The sequence below is a fragment of the Panthera onca genome, chromosome A2 (assembly GCF_046562875.1).
Source record: "Panthera onca isolate mPanOnc1 chromosome A2, mPanOnc1 haplotype 2, whole genome shotgun sequence".
Lineage (NCBI taxonomy): Eukaryota > Metazoa > Chordata > Mammalia > Carnivora > Felidae > Panthera > Panthera onca.
The window spans coordinates 94,406,982-94,426,644 of record NC_138340.1 but is presented as its reverse complement, the minus strand read 5'-3'; the positions used below and the strand labels follow the sequence as shown (position 1 = coordinate 94,426,644).

The 19,663-nt window shown below is 36.4% G+C and overlaps 1 protein-coding gene across 6 annotated transcripts in view; it reads right to left on the bottom strand.

The window, feature by feature from the left end:
* Positions 1 to 19,663, bottom strand: part of CDK14 (cyclin dependent kinase 14) — a 614,333-nt gene that overhangs the window by 323,975 nt on the left and 270,695 nt on the right. For all 6 annotated transcript variants that reach the window (XM_060633845.3, XM_060633844.3, XM_060633843.3 and 3 more), the window contains one exon: positions 18,607 to 18,701. In XM_060633845.3, coding sequence (XP_060489828.1) covers positions 18,607 to 18,701 — 95 coding nt within the window. The remainder of the gene's footprint in view (positions 1 to 18,606; positions 18,702 to 19,663) is intronic.

Below are 19,663 nucleotides of genomic sequence, written 5' to 3'. Positions count from 1 at the left end.
TTTTTCAGGATCTATACCCAAAAGTCAAACTGCTGATTTATCTTTCATAAAAAACTCTGTCAAAGATCTGATCATCATTTTATTTTTTTCGTCTTTTTTGTTACTGGCTTTGCTCAATTCATGGACAAAGAAAATGTGCTTAATTCTTTGCTATGCATAGCATGAAATTAAAGATACCCTAAAAAAGAACTTTTACTTTTTTTCTTAGTCATTATACACTTGCAGACTTGCCAAGATAATAACTTCCCCAGGAGCCTGACATATTTGGCAGATATAGTTGATGTTTTGAATATGAATCCTGAAACTTCAAGAAGCAAAGACCAACATTACTGCTCCTCATGATATGTTTTAAGATTTTATGCCAAAATCTAGTTATGTATTCAGTGAATCAGAGCTAAAAATATCTTTTCAATCTCTTGACTTAGTGCAATTTGCCATAAAAGGGTTACTGGAAAGAAATTTCAAGAGAAAGAATAAACTCTCACCAAGTCTGTCTAGGTGGTGGTTTCCTGATGTTGTGGTTGAAAACACCATTTGAAAGACAGTCTTAGCAAAATGTCAGGGAAGATAATGGTGCTCAAATTTAAAACAATTATGAAAAAATCGGAAAATCATACTGGAAAAATTTTGGACAAAATATCTAAATGTTTACTTCCAAATAAATTATCAGGAATTATCATACTCAACACAGGAAGGTGGTTATAATGATTTCTATCAAGAAAAACAGAGCAGAGGGGCGCCTGGGTGGCTCAGTCAGTTGAGTGTCCAACTTTGGCTCAGGTCATGATCTCCTGGGTTGTGGGTTCGAGCCCTGCATCCGGCTCTGTGCTGACAGCTCTGAACCTGAAGCCTTCTTCAGATTCTGTGTCTCCCTCTCTTTCTCTCTCTCTGCCTATCCCCAACTTGCACTCTGTCCCTCTCTCAAAAATAAATGAACATTAAAAAAAAGAAGAAAAACAGAGCAGGAACAATACATGACATGGAAGGTGACCACATTTGTCCTTGATCCTTGACACTATTTATGATATAAAAGCTCATGGTAAGCAAGGTGATTTAGTGCCCTCACTGATAAAACATGTGGCTTTTAAAAGTTAAAAGGCCAGAGCCAAGTATTCAATAATTTGAATTTGTTTTATTAAGAATTATAAATTTATCCAAGATTTAAAATTATATCAAAGAAAAGCATGGGATTTTTATATTAAGACAAAGGGCACATGAATTTTAAAACGTGGATAAACACTGATACATAGCTACATTTATTGATTTGGGAAAATGGTAGAACTTCCGCAAGTTTTTTTAAAAGGTTAACAACAGCATATGCAGTATTTCGGTATAGTATACTTACAAATAAACATACACACATACACACACACACACACAACATGATTTGGAGTATGAGTCATAAAAAAAAGTCTTGATAGTACTGGCTTTCTCTGGGGTGGCTGGACACTAAGTAACTTGGGGTGTATCAGTCAGGATAGGACAGATTACATATGCTGCGATAATCACTTTTTCTCACAATTTACTGGCCAAAGAAATCCATATTACCAGACATAAGTTCAAAATGCAAAGGAAGTATGTCCTACAGGTATTGGGATCCAACTATTAAAGAAGAATAATATAGTATTCAACATGAGGCAAAAAATACTCAAACTTTTCCTCTGATAATATGGTAAGACTATTAAATACTTTAATTCCAGTGTAGTTAACACACAATGTTATGTTAGTTTCAGGTGTACAATATAGTGATCCAACACTTTCATACAACACCTGGTGCTTACCATTGCACTGAGTTTTAAAAGAACCTGTGTCAAGGATTTACTAACTTCAAAGGCATGATACAGTTTTATGAACTTAATTATTTCTCATCTAAAGTTACTTTTTCTAGAAATTTCTGCTATAATGTGTATTTTTTCCCCCTCTGAACATCTTTTGATTTTCTGATATAATGTCTGGTACACTTGGATACTTACGTCAGAACCCCATATTCAAACTGTAACTTCCCTAAGAGAGAACAAATCCCTGTTAAATTGAAGGGTTAATTTTTTTCTAAGTAATCTTTATGACTCTGTGTCATAGGCTGGGTTCTTCAGATAGAGTTTGGGGGTAATATGCTTATTATATAAAAGAAATATGTTTATTAGGTGGAAGGAAGGATCAGGAAGTAGGATTAGACAAAGGAAGTCAAAGTGTGATGCAGGCCAATAAAGCCTTGGCCAAGGTAGCATCAGAGCCATACTGCATTGAGCAGAAATGACCAGGTCTTTATACTCCCAACTCACACAGTCACCAGATGCAGGATGCTTGGAGGAAGACGTGGCCTCATTTGAGATGGGTCTCTGCAGATCCAGGAGCGGCTGACAGGGCACTGTCATTAGGCATTAGGCACTGTCAGCAGGCATTCCAGTGGCCATATTTCCTATCACTAGGAAGCAAGTCTTCCTTTAAAGGAGGATATAGACCCCATGTCTCTGAGTCTGTCATAGTCTGTAAGTGTGTTTTAATGAAAAACTTTAAAAAAAACCTCTACATTTCTCTGTCTCTCTCTGTCTCTCTGTCTCTGTCTCTCTCTCTCTCTCTCTCTCACACACACACACACACACACACACACACACACACGTGTCTGATGCATCTACTCTACAGAAATAACCATATCAATTTGGCAAAGATTTATAGAAATCCCACTGTAATTTTACTACGAGAACCAGCCCCTGCCTTCAGGGAGACTAGCTGCCCATTCATCTTACATGGATGTCATGATGACAAACAAGAATGATCATGTTGCCCTTTTTTACCCTTTACAAGATACAATCCAGTTCATGGTATTTTTACTTGGACTAAATCTTATTACAAATGAAACGAAACAAAACAAAAAAAAAACCCCAAAACCTTAGTCCTTTCTTTTCTTCTAATAAATATTGTTACTAATCATCTCTCCCCATGCCTCTTCTCCCTAGCATTGTTGACTTTCTATCCTATTGTTAGACTTAGATATCTTTCCTTAGTATACTTCCTAAAGTTCCAGCTAAGAACTACTCAAAATTTTATCTTTCCATTGATGCTTTTAACTCCATTATCCAAGTCAAAAGGGTAGAGTAATACAAGAAAGAAAAGAGAGAACCAACTTGATCTTCCAAATGTCCTTCATGATGGCTGAAATGAAAACTAATGACTGAGATCCAAAGAGCCTTAAAACAAAGATTGCATAATCAAGAGAAAAGGGAAAACTCAGAAGATGGAAAATTCTTACTTAGCAAATAGCTTCCATGACAAATTAGTTTCTCAGTTTCTGAATAAGTATCTGTTGAGGATTTATAACTGGACTTGTATCTGCCAGTGAGAAAAAAGTCACTCCCTTGAAGTTGGATCACTTCAACTTAGACCATTAAAAAAGTTCATTTTCTCAAAAAAAGGGTTTCTAATTATAAACAGCAATCAAAAACATAATGAGTGTGGCTAAACAAGTAAGCTATATGTTAATAACTAAATTTAAAAATCAGAACCTTTCACAATTGTTTATTTTCTTATACATACATTGTGAAAACGTGCTTATTGGCTTTAAAATATTATCAAATTGGGGCACCTGGGTGGCTTAGTCGGTTAAGTGTCCAGCTTTGGCTCAAGTCATGATCTCACGGTTTGTGAGTTCAAGCCCTGCATCAGGCTCTGTGCTGTCAGTTCAGAGCCTGCAGCTTGCTTCAGATTCTGTGTCTCCCTCTCTCTTTGCCCCTCCCCCCACTCTCGCTCTGTCTCTCAAAAAATGAATAAATGTTAAAAAAATAAATAAAATATTATCAAACGTATGAATTTATACTTATACAGTATATCAACATCCACGATCATCATAACAAATTATAACAAAAAACGAACAAACAAAATAATGACTAACTGACCAATTAACAAGCAAAAATACTTTCGGTCAAGACAGGACATCCTAATAAAGGAACACTTACACTTTACACACTGCTCATGTGCCTAAAATTTTACTGATAGGACAATAATCTAATAACAGTTAATTAAAATATCTTCACTTCCACCACTAGCCTTGTCACATTTGATAAACTCTGACAATTGATAAATAGCAAAGATTTATATGCTTTGCAAACATCAATGTGAAAAAAATTTAATTACACAGTGATTTACACAACGACAAGCCTGAACACATTTGTTCATATTTAAACTTAGTAAGAACTTATGAGATTCCCAGGTAAAGATGGAAAACTGAACATACACACCTCCTTTATACCCTCTTGAATCCCACACCAAATTTCAAAAGCTCCAAAACAGATGGTAGCATATTTAGCATAGAAAACACAAACAAACAAACAAACAAACAGATTATTTATTAAACTAGCAGAGGCAAAACCCTAGAAGCAGCCCTATCTGTACAACAGAATAACCGAAAGGCTCAGGGGTTAGTGGCACCAGGATGTGGGAATGAATGGAAGGTCTATACATGGAGGTCTACAATGTGAAAGACCGGTTGGCTGAAAGTCTTTCCAGTAGTTTTTTAATCTTTAGATCCCCTTCCCACTTGGCTTATGTATAAAACTGCCTCTCTCAATCCTAGAGAGGGTAAAACAAAGTGTCTAAACTGGAAAACACAATGGGTTAAGGACAGGGATACCGTCCTGAAACAGGAAAATCACGTAAGGTCCTATACCCCACTCTGCTTCCAGAACATTGGCAGCTAGGCCTCTCTCCTCCAGGCAGGAGTTCAGAAGAATCTTCAGTGGGAATCTTTCAGCACTGCAGGAAAGATTCATACTAATATCAAGGATTTCACAACAACAGGGCTTAGTCAGTTCCTACAGTGAAATGAATGGGGAACCAGCCACCCACACACATGAAGCTCCCATCCTTAAGACTGTTACTGTACCACCTTTATTTTTTTAAATTTTTTATTTAATTTTATTTTAGAGAGAGCAAGCGCAGGGAGAGAGAGAGTATTTTAAGCAAGTTCCATGCTTAGCATGGAGCCCAACACAGCGCTCAGTCCCACGACCATGGAATCATGACCTGAGCCAAAATCAAGAGTCAGATGCACAACCTACTGAACCACCCAGGCACCCCAGTGTACCACCTTTAATTATGACCAGACAGCCAAGGGTCACCAGCTATCAAACCAAAGCTTCTCATATTGAAGACAGAGACCAGAACAAAGTGAAAGAAAAATAGTAATAGCTTGGTTGAAACAGAGAAAATACTGTTAGGAAAGCTTCAAAAAGGCTATTATTGGGGCGCCTGGGTGGCTCAGTCGGTTACGTGTCCGACTTCGGCTCAGGTCATGATCTCGCGGTCCGTGAGTTCGAGCCCTGCGTCGGGCTCTGTGCTGACAGCTCAGAGCCTAGAGCCTGTTTCAGATTCTGTGTCTCCCTCTCTCTCTGACCCTCCCCCGTTCGTGCTGTGTCTCTCTCTGTCTCAAAAATAAATAAACGTTAAAAAAATTTTTTAAAAAGGCTATTATTAATATTTTCAGGAGGTAAGAAAAGATACTGCCACCTTGAAACAAGATAAGGATATTACAAAATGGAATATTCTGAGAACAGAAAGCTATCTTAGAAATAATATTAAAATTTAAAACCCTCAACAGCACAGATGAAATACTAAGGTGAGAAAATGTTCCTTAAAGCTTGACTGAAAGAAAAATAATTAGAAAATAGGAAAGAAAAGACAAGAAAATTAGAAGAGCAACACAGGAGGTTCAACAGTTAAATAATGAGAGACCCAAAGAAGAAAGAGAAAATGAAGGGGAAATCATAACAAAATAATTTCCGATAATTTCTTGAAACAGAAAGACATATGTACACTAAAAAATGCTCACTGTCATTATTTGGGAGGGAAATTCAAAGAAAATGACAATAAGAAACCACCAAATATCCACTTGTAATAAGAAAGACAATACCAAGTATTGTTGAGGTTGTGGGAAAACTGGAACCCCCAAACCCTGCTGGTCAGATTGTAAGATGGGGTATCCACTTTGAAAAATAGCTGGACAGTTTTTTAAAAACATACAGAGTCATCAGATGATTAATGCGGTACATTCATATCATGGAATATTACATAAAAAAGAACGAAGTACTGATACATGCTAAAACAGATGAGCATCAAAACATTATGCTAAGTGAAAGAAGCCTATCACAGAAAGTCACATATGAAGGATTCCATTTATATGAAATGTCCAGGAAAACCCAAAGAGACATGAAGTAGATTAGTGTTTTCCAGGGGTTGGAAAGGTAGACATTTCAAAGGGACTGCTAATGGGTAGGGGGCTTCTGGGTAGGTTGATAAAATTTTCTAAAATTAGATCGTAATGATGGTCCCAAAATCTGTGAATATACTGAAAACAAACGAATTATACACACTGTAAAAGAGTGAATTCTGTTATGTGAATTATTTCTCAATAAAACTGTAAAAAACAAGAAGAAGAAGAAGAAGAAGAAGAAGAAGAAGAAGAAGAAGAAGAAGAAGAAGAAGAAGAAGAAGAAATAGGAGAAAGAGAGGAATGTAAAGACATGAGTTTCCAGATTGAAATGGTGCAAATGAAAAGTTGTATGCTGGTCTATTTTTTTGCTTCATTATGAAACTTTAGAACACTGCAAATAAAGAAAACTGTTTTAACAGAAATAGTGAAAACTAGGCAATAATAAAGCAACTGTATTGAATTCTAATGAAATTATTTCCAACTAAGAATTCTGTATCTAGTCAAAATGTCAATCAAACATGAGTGCAGAATAAAGACATTTTCAGAAATGCAACATCTGAAAAAAACAAAACAAAACAAACAAAACAAAAAACACAAATCTTCCACACACTCTTGTCCAGGAAGCTATTAGAAACTGTGTTCTCACAAAATAAAACAACATGAGATGGAGGACGAAACATCTCCACCCCAGAAGAGAGTGGTAGGGCATCCCAAAAAACCAGAGAAGAGAGATGCACCAGGCAAGATTTGAAAAGGTCTTAAATTGATGGTAGAAATGAAAAATGGGAAATTATTATTAATTTCAGGGAAGCCTACATGCCTCAGCTACAAACAAGATTTATACTGGGGCGCCTGGGTGGCTCAATCGGTTGGGCGTCCGACTCTTGATTTTGGCTCAGGTCATGATCCCAGGGTCATGGGATTGAGCCCTGCATCAGGCTCCATGCTGAGCATGAAGCCTGCTTGGGGATTCTCTCTCTCTCTCTCTCTCTCCCTCTGCCCCCTCCCCTCTTCATGCTCTCTCACTCTTTCTCTAAAATAATAAAAAAAAAAAATTATATTGGCATAATAATGTAAATGCCAAACTTCTGATCGTATCAAAATTATAATGGCCCTACACTGGAAGCAAAAGATGATGGGAGAATGGCAGGACAGATGGGTTCACTTGTTGAAAATGGAATAATGAAAAAAAACCCCACCAAGTTCAGGTTTTCCACTGTAGGAGTCAATGGATGATGCCAAAAGGTGAATAACAAGAGGTGATAATAAAAGAAAGTCTTACTAGATTTTCAGAGGAAAATCCACAAGGATCACCTAAAAGACTGGAGAGTAAAAACTGCTGTTTTTTATAGTAAACCATGAAACTAATTGACTCTTTATATGCATATGATGTATAACTCACATAAAAACAGCAGTCACATCAACAAAAATAATGATTCAAACCTGGAGTGGATTTCACCCCCTTTAACAAAGCACAAAACACATATTAGATTAAAACATTATGTGATGTTAATTAAATATTCTTGAAATGCAAGAAATAATGGCAGCAACAACATCAACAAAATAAAATGAGGAGAAAATCCTAAGCGGTCATTATACTGCAATGTATTTATCAAATTACTGATCCTGAACACTAGTGAGAAGCTGCAGACACTTCATATTGTATGATATAAAATAATGTATATTTTCTCACTGAGAGATAAATTTGCTAATAATTTTTTCTTCAACTACTTCATGCTCTAATCAAACATAATGTGAAGGTAACTGGAATTATTGATCTTGGGTACCTTCATCAGATGGCAACTTTAGTACCTTAGCTGGAATGTTACTCCACTCTCTCTGAGTCGACCATTATTGTCAGTCTTATTACATCTAATGCATCAGTCTCCTGCCTCCGCCTGCCCCCCGAAACATGTTCAGTTTTTTCAAGATTATTGTTTTCTTAACTTAAGAAAAATTGAAATAATTCCTGTGAGGAAAAAAAATCCAAAAAAGTAATATGCAAAATACGTTCTTTCCTTTTCAAAGGAATTCTCTTTTTATTTCTGTTCTTACTTTCCCTATGCTCTCCTTCCAACAGTAAAGTCTCTTTTTCAGTGTACTCTCTTCACATATCACATATTATTTCAGCTTCCCCAATATATGCTTATAGCTTAAATGATGAAATTCAAAATTAAAATAAGAAAAATAATTAAAAAAATTAAAAAGCCCATAGACACGAAGTGAGTTCTCATAAAAGCAGTCACATCTATAGAAAGGTACTCATAACTGTATGTTCTTGTGGATAACCAGGCTTTTACTATAGCAACATTTAGAGACCGTATACACTTCCATCTTAAATCGTGCAAATTAAAATACTAAACTATGATTAGGACTTCCTAATATGGACGGCAACGATATGAAATAAAACTAGAACACAGAGAAGATAGATATGATATCAACTGAAAAAATAAACTGAAATCCCAGCACCCAACATGATAGTGAAAAAACATAGTGGAAAATGACTCAAAAAGATCAGGATTCTTTGTGACATGAGAAAAAGCCATTAGGGTAAAGGATAGAAAAGAAGTTAATTGACTTTGTCCTACCAATTAGACAAAATGAGAAGTTTATAACAGAGCACTGATTGAAAGCAAGCTTGTTTCGTTTTCCTTTCTTTAGTTCATCCTTATGCTTCAGAATTCTTCTATCTTACACCGCCTGCACGTTCAGTCATCCACAATGTTTACATCTGTTCATGTTTGCTGCTCAGATCTGAATGACAACTCACCCCTCTTCGGAATATAAGATCACAGTATGACACTGCATAACCAGTTCTCCATACATGAAACTAAAACATTCTTGAAATTCTTCCATAAAGAAAAGTCCATGAGTCAAATTTGGTTTTCTTACTGTTTTCCCTAAAACACAAATGTGTTCCAGTCCCACAATACAGGAAGATCTGTGACAGCAACTTATTACCCAAATGGCACACAGACACTATCTAGCCTAACATCACAGTCCTTGACAAGACTTCAGCCTCATTAAAAGCAACGGATATATATTTGTATCTCTAGAGCTCAAGGATAATCCCTGGAAGACAGTTCTTACATGTTGGAGGAGAAAAATGAATGAAGGAATGAAGGAACGAATGAATGAATGAATAAGTGAATGATCATAACAAGTTGTGTTTCTCCTTCCAAAAATTATGCCAAATGAAATGAGTTCACATAACAGTTGCAAAAACTTGGGTCAATCCTTTGCTATATAAAGTTTAAGCCACCTGGATTCACATTTCACACAGGAGATAGTATTATGTAGTCACCGGAAAGGGCATACATGGAGTATCTGACATCTTAGCATGAAATTCCTCATCTGCAAAATGGAGAAACCTTCTACTTACTTCATGGTTTTGGTTGGGACAACATGAAATAACATACCTAAATTACGTTATTTCAATTGCCCTACATAGCGTACAGGTTAGGAACCCTTCCTACAGTATTTCTGATATGGATCCACCTACCCTCTATTTGAATACTTTTAGTGGTAAGACATTCATTACACTTTGAGACACTGAAGTTAACTTACGAGTAACACAAAACATTAGCAAATCTTTCCCAGGATTAAGCCAAGACTAGCCTCCCCAGAATTCTCATACTTGGCTTTCCTATCCTGTCTGGAATACACACGTTACCTTTCTTCTACTCTCTAGTATGCTTAATCCTCCAGAATAAGTCTTCCTGGCACCATAACTGGTGATATACATGGTTCACAGACCTCCTGCCATCCTAGGTGCATGCTCCTGTTTGCTTCCCTTCGCTAAGGCAAAGAAATTACTAGTCTTTTTCATATGAACTATTTTGAAGTTAACTTTCCTCCATCCTGTTTTTCCATATTAGCTTGGGCTTGTTTATTTTTTTTTTAACCAAAAACATTGTTTTACTTATCCTACAGCAATTCAGACTGTAGTTTCTACTCATCATTTTGTCAGATTCTTTTGTCAGATTCTGTTTTGACCCCTGATTCCATCACCCCAAGTGTTAATTATGGCTCCCAGCTATGAAGCCCACAAATAGGTCAAGCACATCATCACCATGTCTTCATCTGAGTCATTAATAAAAATTTCAAACAGAACAAGGTCAAAGACAGTGCCCTCCAGCATACCCTCATAAACTTTTCTCCACCCCGATGTCAATTCATTAATCAATAGGCTTTGGGTAAAGTTGTTTATCCAGTAATAAACTGAAAGAATAATAATCTAACATCTGGATTTCAATTTTATTCTAAGGATGTCATGAGTCCTTGCCACAAGCTTTACTGAAATCAGGAAATAACACTGCTACTTACTAAAAGGGAATGAAGATTATTAGACTTTAATGTACAAAAATCTAGTTTTGAATTTCATTAATGCTCTATAGGGTGCTTACACCTCTATAGATTCAAGAGCTTAGTTCCCCACCACCTGTTAAAAACCACCTTCATTCTTGATTGTTCAAAGATTATACACAATAGTTCTATGAATACACCACCTGTGATTCTTTTCACATTCTAGATGCAATTTATCCAGGACTACATCATAAGCTTATTCTGGTGGATGTTCATGAGGTGTTTTTTGGGGAGAGGGGATTGGAAAGAGCACGGGAGTGAAGTGTCTTCTGTACACAAATGTATTACCTATGTTTGAAGATCCCCTGCTTTATGGCTTTTGGTGGAAGGCAAGGCCCAGCTGCTGTTGCAAAAGCCACTCTCTGAGGGGTGTGTGCAGTCAAAACATGGACATGAGACCTAGTGTCACTTAACCAAACACAACCAACTCTAACTCAGCAGTAAGAGCTAACAACCCATAGAATCAGGGAGAATATCCATGCTGTTTTGCCATCGTCAGCAGAGGTAATAACATCCAGTTACCCACGACAGTCAGGACAGTGAAATAAGAGACCATGTCTGGAGTCAACATTCCTAGTGGCAACAGTCCCCTAGCATGGTTTTGGCTCTGGTCTGGCTATCCAGCTTCTCACTGCTCCTGCTGATTTTTAAATTCTTCCCAGCAGGTCTGTCAGCCACATGATAGCCTCTCAATAACTTTTCTGTTTAATTCAGCCAAAGAGAATTTCTGTTGCTTGCAAGAGAGAACTCTGACTGGTACATTTGTTCAGAGCAGCCAGACCCTTTAATTCCTCTGACACAACTAGGTGGCTTCTGACTATCCCATTGTCTGAGGCCCACTCTCATTGCTATGGAGTCAGATTTGCTCTAAGTCTTCTGCTTGGAAGAATATTTGCTTTGAGAGAAAAAAAAAGACTCTAGATGGAAACTGAAGATGCAATGTAGATAAAAGTAAAGAAAAATAAAGAAAAAAATTTTCTTAATAAAGAAATATTTTGAAACATGAATTAGTAGTTCTGCTTTCTCTCAGTTGTCTGCCTTAACTGGTCAAACTATTATAATCTTTTGTTCTTCCCGCTTCAAATGTCACTCACTCATTCATATCAAAAACATTTGCTAAGTACCTATTACCAGACACGCTGCTAGGCACTGGAGAGGCAGCCCCTGCTCTGCTCTTGCGTTCAGTCTCAGATGAAACAGCTTTATCTGAGTTCATGAATAGTTTCCTTTCTTACTGGTGTTTTCTTTTCAGTATCCTTTCGTTGATAGTTCTTCATCATTATGACCCTTAATGGTAGAATGTCCCAGTATTCAGTCCATAACATTCTCTTCCACTTTCTCTGCTCATTCATTAAAACATATGGTGTTTTAATTACTGAGTATATACAACAAACTAACCCTAAACTTAATGGTTTAAAACAACAACCATCTTATCATTTCTCACAATTCTTGAGTTGCAAATTCAGAAAAGGCATAGCAGGGACAATCACCATGTGATACTTGTGAGCCTGGAATACGGCCCCCTCCCACTCCCCAAATGGCTTATTCAATCACAGATCTGGCAGCCAGCAGCTAGGCTGGCTGGGCAAATGGCTTGGTTAGAGTCTTGTACCTAGAGCCTAACTTCACACTGTGTTTCAGGTACTCAGTTTTCTTCCACACCATCCAGAGCCTCTGGCTCTCCATCTAGCCTCTTCAGCAGGACAACTGGAATTCTAACACAGCTGGTCAGTTTGCTCCAGAGCACAAAAGAGAAGCTGTCAGGACTACAACTGGCACAGTGTCACTTCCACCATATTGCTTTATTGGCTAGAGCAAGCCACAAGCCCAGTCTAGATTAAGGGGTAAGGATTGCACAAGGGTGTGAGTATACAAAGACATGGTTCACTTAGGGTCACTAGGGAAACAGTCACCATACTCGGTGATCCCATACAATCACCTTGTCAAATAATATCTACAGCCCAGGCAACTTCCAAATTTCTACCCTGGATCTCTTTCCAAAATTCCAGACTCATGCACCCAACTGCCTTGTGACATGTTCACTTGCATATGCAATACACATGTCAACCTGTTTGAATGTGAACTGTGTTCTTCCCCACACTGCTTCTTCTGCAGTCTGTCCCATCTTTCCTCACAGCAGCTCCACAATTAGAGTTGCTCAAGTCCAGATCCGTGGGGTCATTCCTGACTGCTCTTCATCTCTCAAATACCACATCAAATTCTATCGGCTCATCCATGAAAACGGATCCTGAATCCAACCACTTGCCTCAAATATATGTGTGTTCCTCCTATATCTCCTTCAGATTTTGTCCCTAAATACTTCTCACCTTCTCAGCAAGGCCTCCCCTAAATACTCCCATTTAAAGTTGTACGTGCATGCACATGTGCACATGTATTTTATCTCATAGGAAGCAGAAACATATTCAACCTCTCCAAGATAGTTTAATCTGGAAACCAGAACAGTGAGGGAGAGCTACAGTTTTTGAGAACAGATGTGGTTTAAAATCATGCAAATTAAAGCATTCCTCATAGATTTAGAAATCAAAATGTATGAGGTAGAGAAACCAAATAATGAGGTAAATTTGTGTGGCAGGGGGGAAAGACAGAATGTAACTCTCAGCTGCCGTTCCCATATTTGAACATCACCCACATCTCAGACCATCATATAAAAATGTGAAGATGGTTCTTTATCCTAACACCAGCTATTTACAAGATGAGATGGGATAACAAGGGTTTTGGCACAGAAGCCTTAGCTTTTACCCTTATAACTTACCTGAGTGATTTTACTTGAAAGTCTCTAAGCATTATTTTTCCTCATCAATAAAAAACTGGGTAACAAAAAGCCAAAACTGAGTAATAACAATATGTGATTTAAGTATCTTAAAGGGCTAAAGATGGAATCTCATAGAATAACATGTATAAGAGAGTATTTTGTAGAATAAAAGTACTATAAGAATAACTTATGTGAATTTTGATGATACATCAATCACTTTACATAATTTTTGGAGACAGCTTTTTTCATATGTAATATAGATTGTTTTTACATAATGTTACACATTAGTTTTGAGTATTTTACTAGTTTTACAGCACAGCAAAAGAAAAATAAAGTGATTGTTCCAATGAATATAATGTTTGTTGCTTTTCTTCTCTTATATAATAAATATGCAATGAAGAGTTCTGCTACACATACTTTGATCTCATGTTATAAAAACCACAACAGAACAGTTATGCACTTTAATAGTAATATATATTTACATGATCACATGTATTATTAGTATTCATATTTCCACTGATGGAATCTGTTTTAAAATGTTCAGCATGGGGGTGCCTGGGTGGCTCAGTTGGTTGAGCGTCCGACTTCAGCTCAGGTCATGATCTCGCGGTTTGTGAGTTTGAGCCCCATGCGGGGCTCTGTGCTGATAGCTCAGAGCCTGGAGCCTACTTCGGATTCTGTGTCTCCTTCTCTCTCTCTGCCCCTCCCCAACTTGTGCTATGTCTCTCAAAAATAAATAAATGTAAAAAAATTTTGTTAATAAAAAAAATAAAATTTTCAGCATAGTGTTAAATAGGTTAATGTGGCACTTGTCTTTGGGAAAGGAGGGAAGGAAAGAAGGAAGGAAGGAAGGAAGGAAGGAAAAGAAAGAAAGAAAGAAAGAAAGAAAGAAAGAAAGAAAGAAAGAAAAAGAAAGAAAGAAGCAGGAAGGGAGGAAGGGAGGAAAAAGGGAGGGAAGGAGGGTGGGAGGGAAGGAGGGACAGACCGTAGTTGCTTAACTTTCTATTTAAGTAGAAAAAAATTGTTTGCACTTTCACTATTTTCTATAGGAATTCTCTTCCAACCTTCTAATGCATGTAGGAAGAAAGAGAGCTATAACAATGTCTTACACCACTGTATAATAAGATCTATTTTTCAAGCTAACTGAGTCATTCCTTGGTGAAAATGCTCTTTCACATTTGACAATAATGACATGAAGGTAGTACTCAAAACAGCACACATTACCGGGGTCCATGTGCTACTTGACTGAGACATGGGCAAATTGAGCAGCATGTTTCCCAGGATGTTGCCAACCTTGCAGCTCACAGATTATATCTACACATTTTGAAAGTGTATAAGAATCTAAATTTTGGACATTTTAGGAGCTTTCCACAGTACATAAGAGACAGCCTACACTAGCAATATCTAATTATCCACTTAACAGTTTTCATAATGACCTCCAAAGTCATTTCTTCCAGTATTCTTTCACATCACTAACAGCTCATCATTTATTCCATTATTCTGGCCCCCTCGCCAGGCTTTTGTGTAACCTAGAATGTCATTCATGGGAATAACACAAAGTAGCTAGGCTTTGAGTTCTCTTTTAAAGCAAAGAACAGAAATACACATACACAGTTTGTACACTATCATAAATAAGAATCTTCCACTATGTGGAACTCAAATTACATAGGAATCTTAAAAAAAAAACCTTGAACACTTAACTAAAATCCAAAGAAAAAATCCAATAGTACCTAGTTAATCTTAAATAATTTTTCCTTTCTTTCATATCTAGGGTTTCAATGGTCATAGTATATGGATTTTTCTTACACAGTTTAACTTCCTCATTTCTCTTCCTCAAAAAAAAAAAAGGTACTATTAATTACATGGAGTATAAAATCAACACTTTTTAGAAAAACAACTTTGAAGTTAACAATTTTTAAATACGGTAATATTACTAAGTTTAGGAAAGTATACATTAAAATGTTTGGTATTGATTTTAGGGCTTGCTAAATAACAAGGTTCTGTGTGTGTGTGTGTGTGTGTGTGTGTGTGTGTGTGTGTGTGTGCGCGCGCGCGCGCAAGTGTTTTAAGGGTAATAATATAATTTATAAGTTTGCTTTTTAAACTATTTTTTAATGTTTATTTATTTATTTTTTGAGAGAGAGAGAGAGAGAGCTGGGGAGGAGCAGAGAGAGAGGGAGAAAAAGAAATGCCAAGCAGGCTTTGCACTGTGAACATAGAACCCAATGTGGGACTTGAACCCACAACTGTGAGATCATGACCTGAGTCAAAACCAAGAGTCAGACGCTTAACCAACTGAGCCACCCAGGCACCCCTGTAAGTTTGTTTTATGGAAACTTAAAACATTTCATAATTAAAATAAAATCTTAAATAACTAGGCTTTTGACCAGTCCATAAAAGTCATTTAAACAACAAAGCAGTTTATCTGTATATTTAGGATTTAACTGCCCTCAGGATCTTAAGAGCAGGATAAGGGAGGGTGGTGGAAAGAAAAAGAAAATTTCTTCTTTTCCTCCTCTGACCAAAAGCTCAATCTAAGTAAAGTTGTAAAAATAAATAGGAGATACAACATTACAATTGGGAATCAGAATAATATGGGTCTGAGTCTGTTTTACATGCATGCTACAAGATCCTGGAAAAGTACCTAATCTCCCTAATCCTTAGTTTTCTCCTTTGTAAAGTGCTGATATTCATACTTCCATGAGGCTGTTGAGAATATAAAAAATGATAATGAATGTAAAACCCCCAGCACAATGCTTGGCCTAGAACTCAATAAATTTTAGTTGCTGATTTTTAGTATTGTGGTCATAATTGTCTGAAATAGTCTTTCACCTCCCTTTCTGATCTATCACTCATCATCCCAGGCCCTCAGTGCCCTCCTGTTTCCTAGCCTACATCCCTCACCTAGATCTGCTCTAATTCCCAAGGCATTTCGTGCTTTGAAATTACTATTGCCTTTCTACTGCTATGAAACACACCAGAAAAGAGCAGAATTTATTTCTGCTAGATACTGTGAGGAAAGCAATCTGATTAATCCATTAAAATATGTACTAGCTTTAATCTTCTTGAGATATCAGTATGTGTATAAACAACAACCAACAACAACAACAAAAACAGTATAAAAAATAAAACCCGTAGGAAATATTCAAGGGAGTTATTTTTATACTGGATACTTGCCACATAGACCAAAGCTGCCAAGGAATCGACATCTCCTCCACTCTAACTGGGAAGACTCCTGTAAGATATTTCTACAGCCTGGAGCTCTTCCCCACCCCTACCCCAATTCTGATTTCAGAGATCCACTGAAACATTTTACTTAAAATAAACAAAGCCCAAACAAACTTCAGCTGTAGCAACGAAAAGTACTTCACCCAAGAAAGCCAAAGGATAGGAGATGAAAGCAGAAAAAGACAAAGAAAGGAAAGGAAGAAGACAAAGGACAATGGGGAAGTGAGGAAATGGTGGAGTGGGGAACCAAGCAGAGGCAAGGCAGGGCAGTCCTAAACCATAAATGACACATACTTGCCCTATTCTCTGAAAGTGAACAGGTTAAGCTTATCTCCCCCAGAGAAGTCAGGAAGAAAAATGTTGCTTGAAAAGTACCGTATATGTCCACACTATACTATGTGGTTGATTGACCAGGGATGCTCCAAAAGAATTGGGACCAGGGAAAATTTCCCTCACACAAAGAGGAGTGATTGTTTAAAAGTCAGTCTTAATCAGTTAGCAAATACTGCAGGACATGTTTAAAAGTCAGCCTTAATCAATTAGCAAATATTTCAGGACAGTGAATTTCTTTCATGTGGCAACGTCCACAGAATAGAAAATCATCAAATGACATGTGATCTGAAACACACATTTTTAGCCTCACAAATATATTTAGTTTTCTTTTAAGATTTGGAGGACATACTTTCATATTATTTCTGTTAGTTTCTCTATTAATGTAAATGATTTTAGAGGCCAAACTACTTTTATTCCTTTTAGCTTAATTATCTAATTTTGGAAGAGGGAATAAGTACATTTTTGAAATCTATTTTCCATAAAATATAAAAGTTAGTCAAGTATACTAATAAAAATCTAGATTTAATTGCAATATTGCAACTAGACCTACTGGAAAATAGGAAACAAAAATTCCAATTCTAAACCAACTGAATATGTTATTGACTCCAAAATCACTGATTAAACAAAAGAAATTATATTTGCATTGATGTGTGAATCTGCATCCATTCTTGGTAGCATGTAATATATTCAACTGCTCAGCTTTAGCCGTCCTTGTAGTTGCATTACCATATTATTCAAATGTATCTATCATTTATATGTAAATAGAGAAGAGAAATGGCTTCTTCATAAGACAACAATTTTCAAATGATAAACAGACACAGGCAGACATTAGCAAGATAAAAATGCTGCAAATATGCATTCTATTATATATTTTTAAAAAAGGAAACTATTTCAAATTTTTAAAAAAGTAGTGTGATAATTACAAAATGGGATACTAATACATTCACAATACCAACAGCTACTCTTCTCAATAAAAGTCTCCACCGATGTCATTTGTATCTTATAAATTACATGTTCTCAGATCCATCTGTGAAAATTGGGATGTTAATTATCATGGTTACATTTCATGATTCCACAGTTAAATGCTGAAGTGGTGCTACATAAATACCATATGTTTTTCTAAGAGAAATGGAGAAAGATTAATTATGAGTTCAAGTCCAAGTCTTCCAGCAGTAATACTCTCAGCACAATAAGATCATTACATTGTGTGCTATGCAAATTGGAAGTTTTAATTAATAGCTGAAATACCAACTGAGGGGGAAAACTATGAAGTCTAAATTGTAAGTATCAGGCTTTCCTCCATGAAAACAACAACAATTAAAAAAACCACAACCTTAATAAGGATGCTTCTGAGAAACCAGGTTACAAGTCCAAAGGAAAAATAAATTGTCTGTGAACTTCCTTTGATGGAATGATCACCACTGTGCTGTTTAATCCTATTTGATAAACCAAAAAATTACAGCACATCAAAGTAACAACAGGTTATAAAGAGATAATATATCCATTATATATTTATGCTTATAAATATATATCTATATCTATAAATAATATATCTTAACATTTTTCTGGATTTTTCAAAACTATGCAAACTTACTGGATGAAATACTCACTTCAGTATATAGCAACCTAAATAAGAAACTCTATGATAATATTACAAGAATTTTATTTATATTTGTAAAATCTGAATTCTTATTTTACTCACCACATATTCAAACACAAGTGTCAGCGTCTCCTTGGTGTGGATGATGTCATGAAGCAGAACTATGTTAGCATGTTTTAGTCCTTTTAACAGAGAGGCTGTAAAACAAAATAGAAAAAGAGACAATGCGTAACAATCAACTGATATATTTCATCATCATTTTTCCATATCAATATCTATTTTTCCATTTTCCAAGCCGAAAACTATTCAGAATCAAGGACAGAGGAACAGGGTTTTCATTTAGATGAAGATCCCCCAATTATTTCACTTGTTATTTGTTAATAACCTCTAGGTAGAGTCCACTATAAGCAGAGGACATACTTGGTATGATTTCAATTGTTTGAAAATTGTTAAGGTTTGTTTTATTATAAGGATATGCTTGATCTTGGTATACATGCCAGATGTATAGAGAATATATATTCTGCTGAACTTGGGTGGAAAGTTCTATAAATGCCAATTAGATTCTGTTGGTTGATCGTGTCCTTCAATTCTTCTATACACTTGCTATTTTCTGCATAATGGTTCTATTAGTGACTAAGAGAATTGTAATTGGGGATTTGTCAATTTCTCATTTGAATTCTGCCAGTTTTTGCTTTGTGTATTTTGAAGCTCTGGTGTTTACTAGATATACATTTGGAATTGCTATGTTTTCTTTGTGAACTGGCTCCTATATCCACATATAATGTCTCTCTTTGTCTTTGGTAATTTTCTTACCTCTGTGCCTGTTTTGTCAGATATTAATATAACCACTTCAGCTTACTTTTGATGGTGTATCTGTTTACATCTTTTAACCTACCAAAATCATTATATTTGAATATATAAGTGTTTTATAGACAACATATCATTGGGCCATGTGTTTTTTAAATCCATTCTGTCATGGGGTGCCTGAGTGGCTTAGTCGGTTAAGTATCTGACTTCAGCTGAGGTCATGATTTTGCAGTCTGTGAGTTCAAGCCCCATGTCGGGCTCTGTGCTGACAGCTCAGAGCCTGGAGCCTGCTTAAGATTCTGTGTCACCCACCCTCTCTCTCTGCTCCTCCCCCACTCATGCTGTTTCTGTC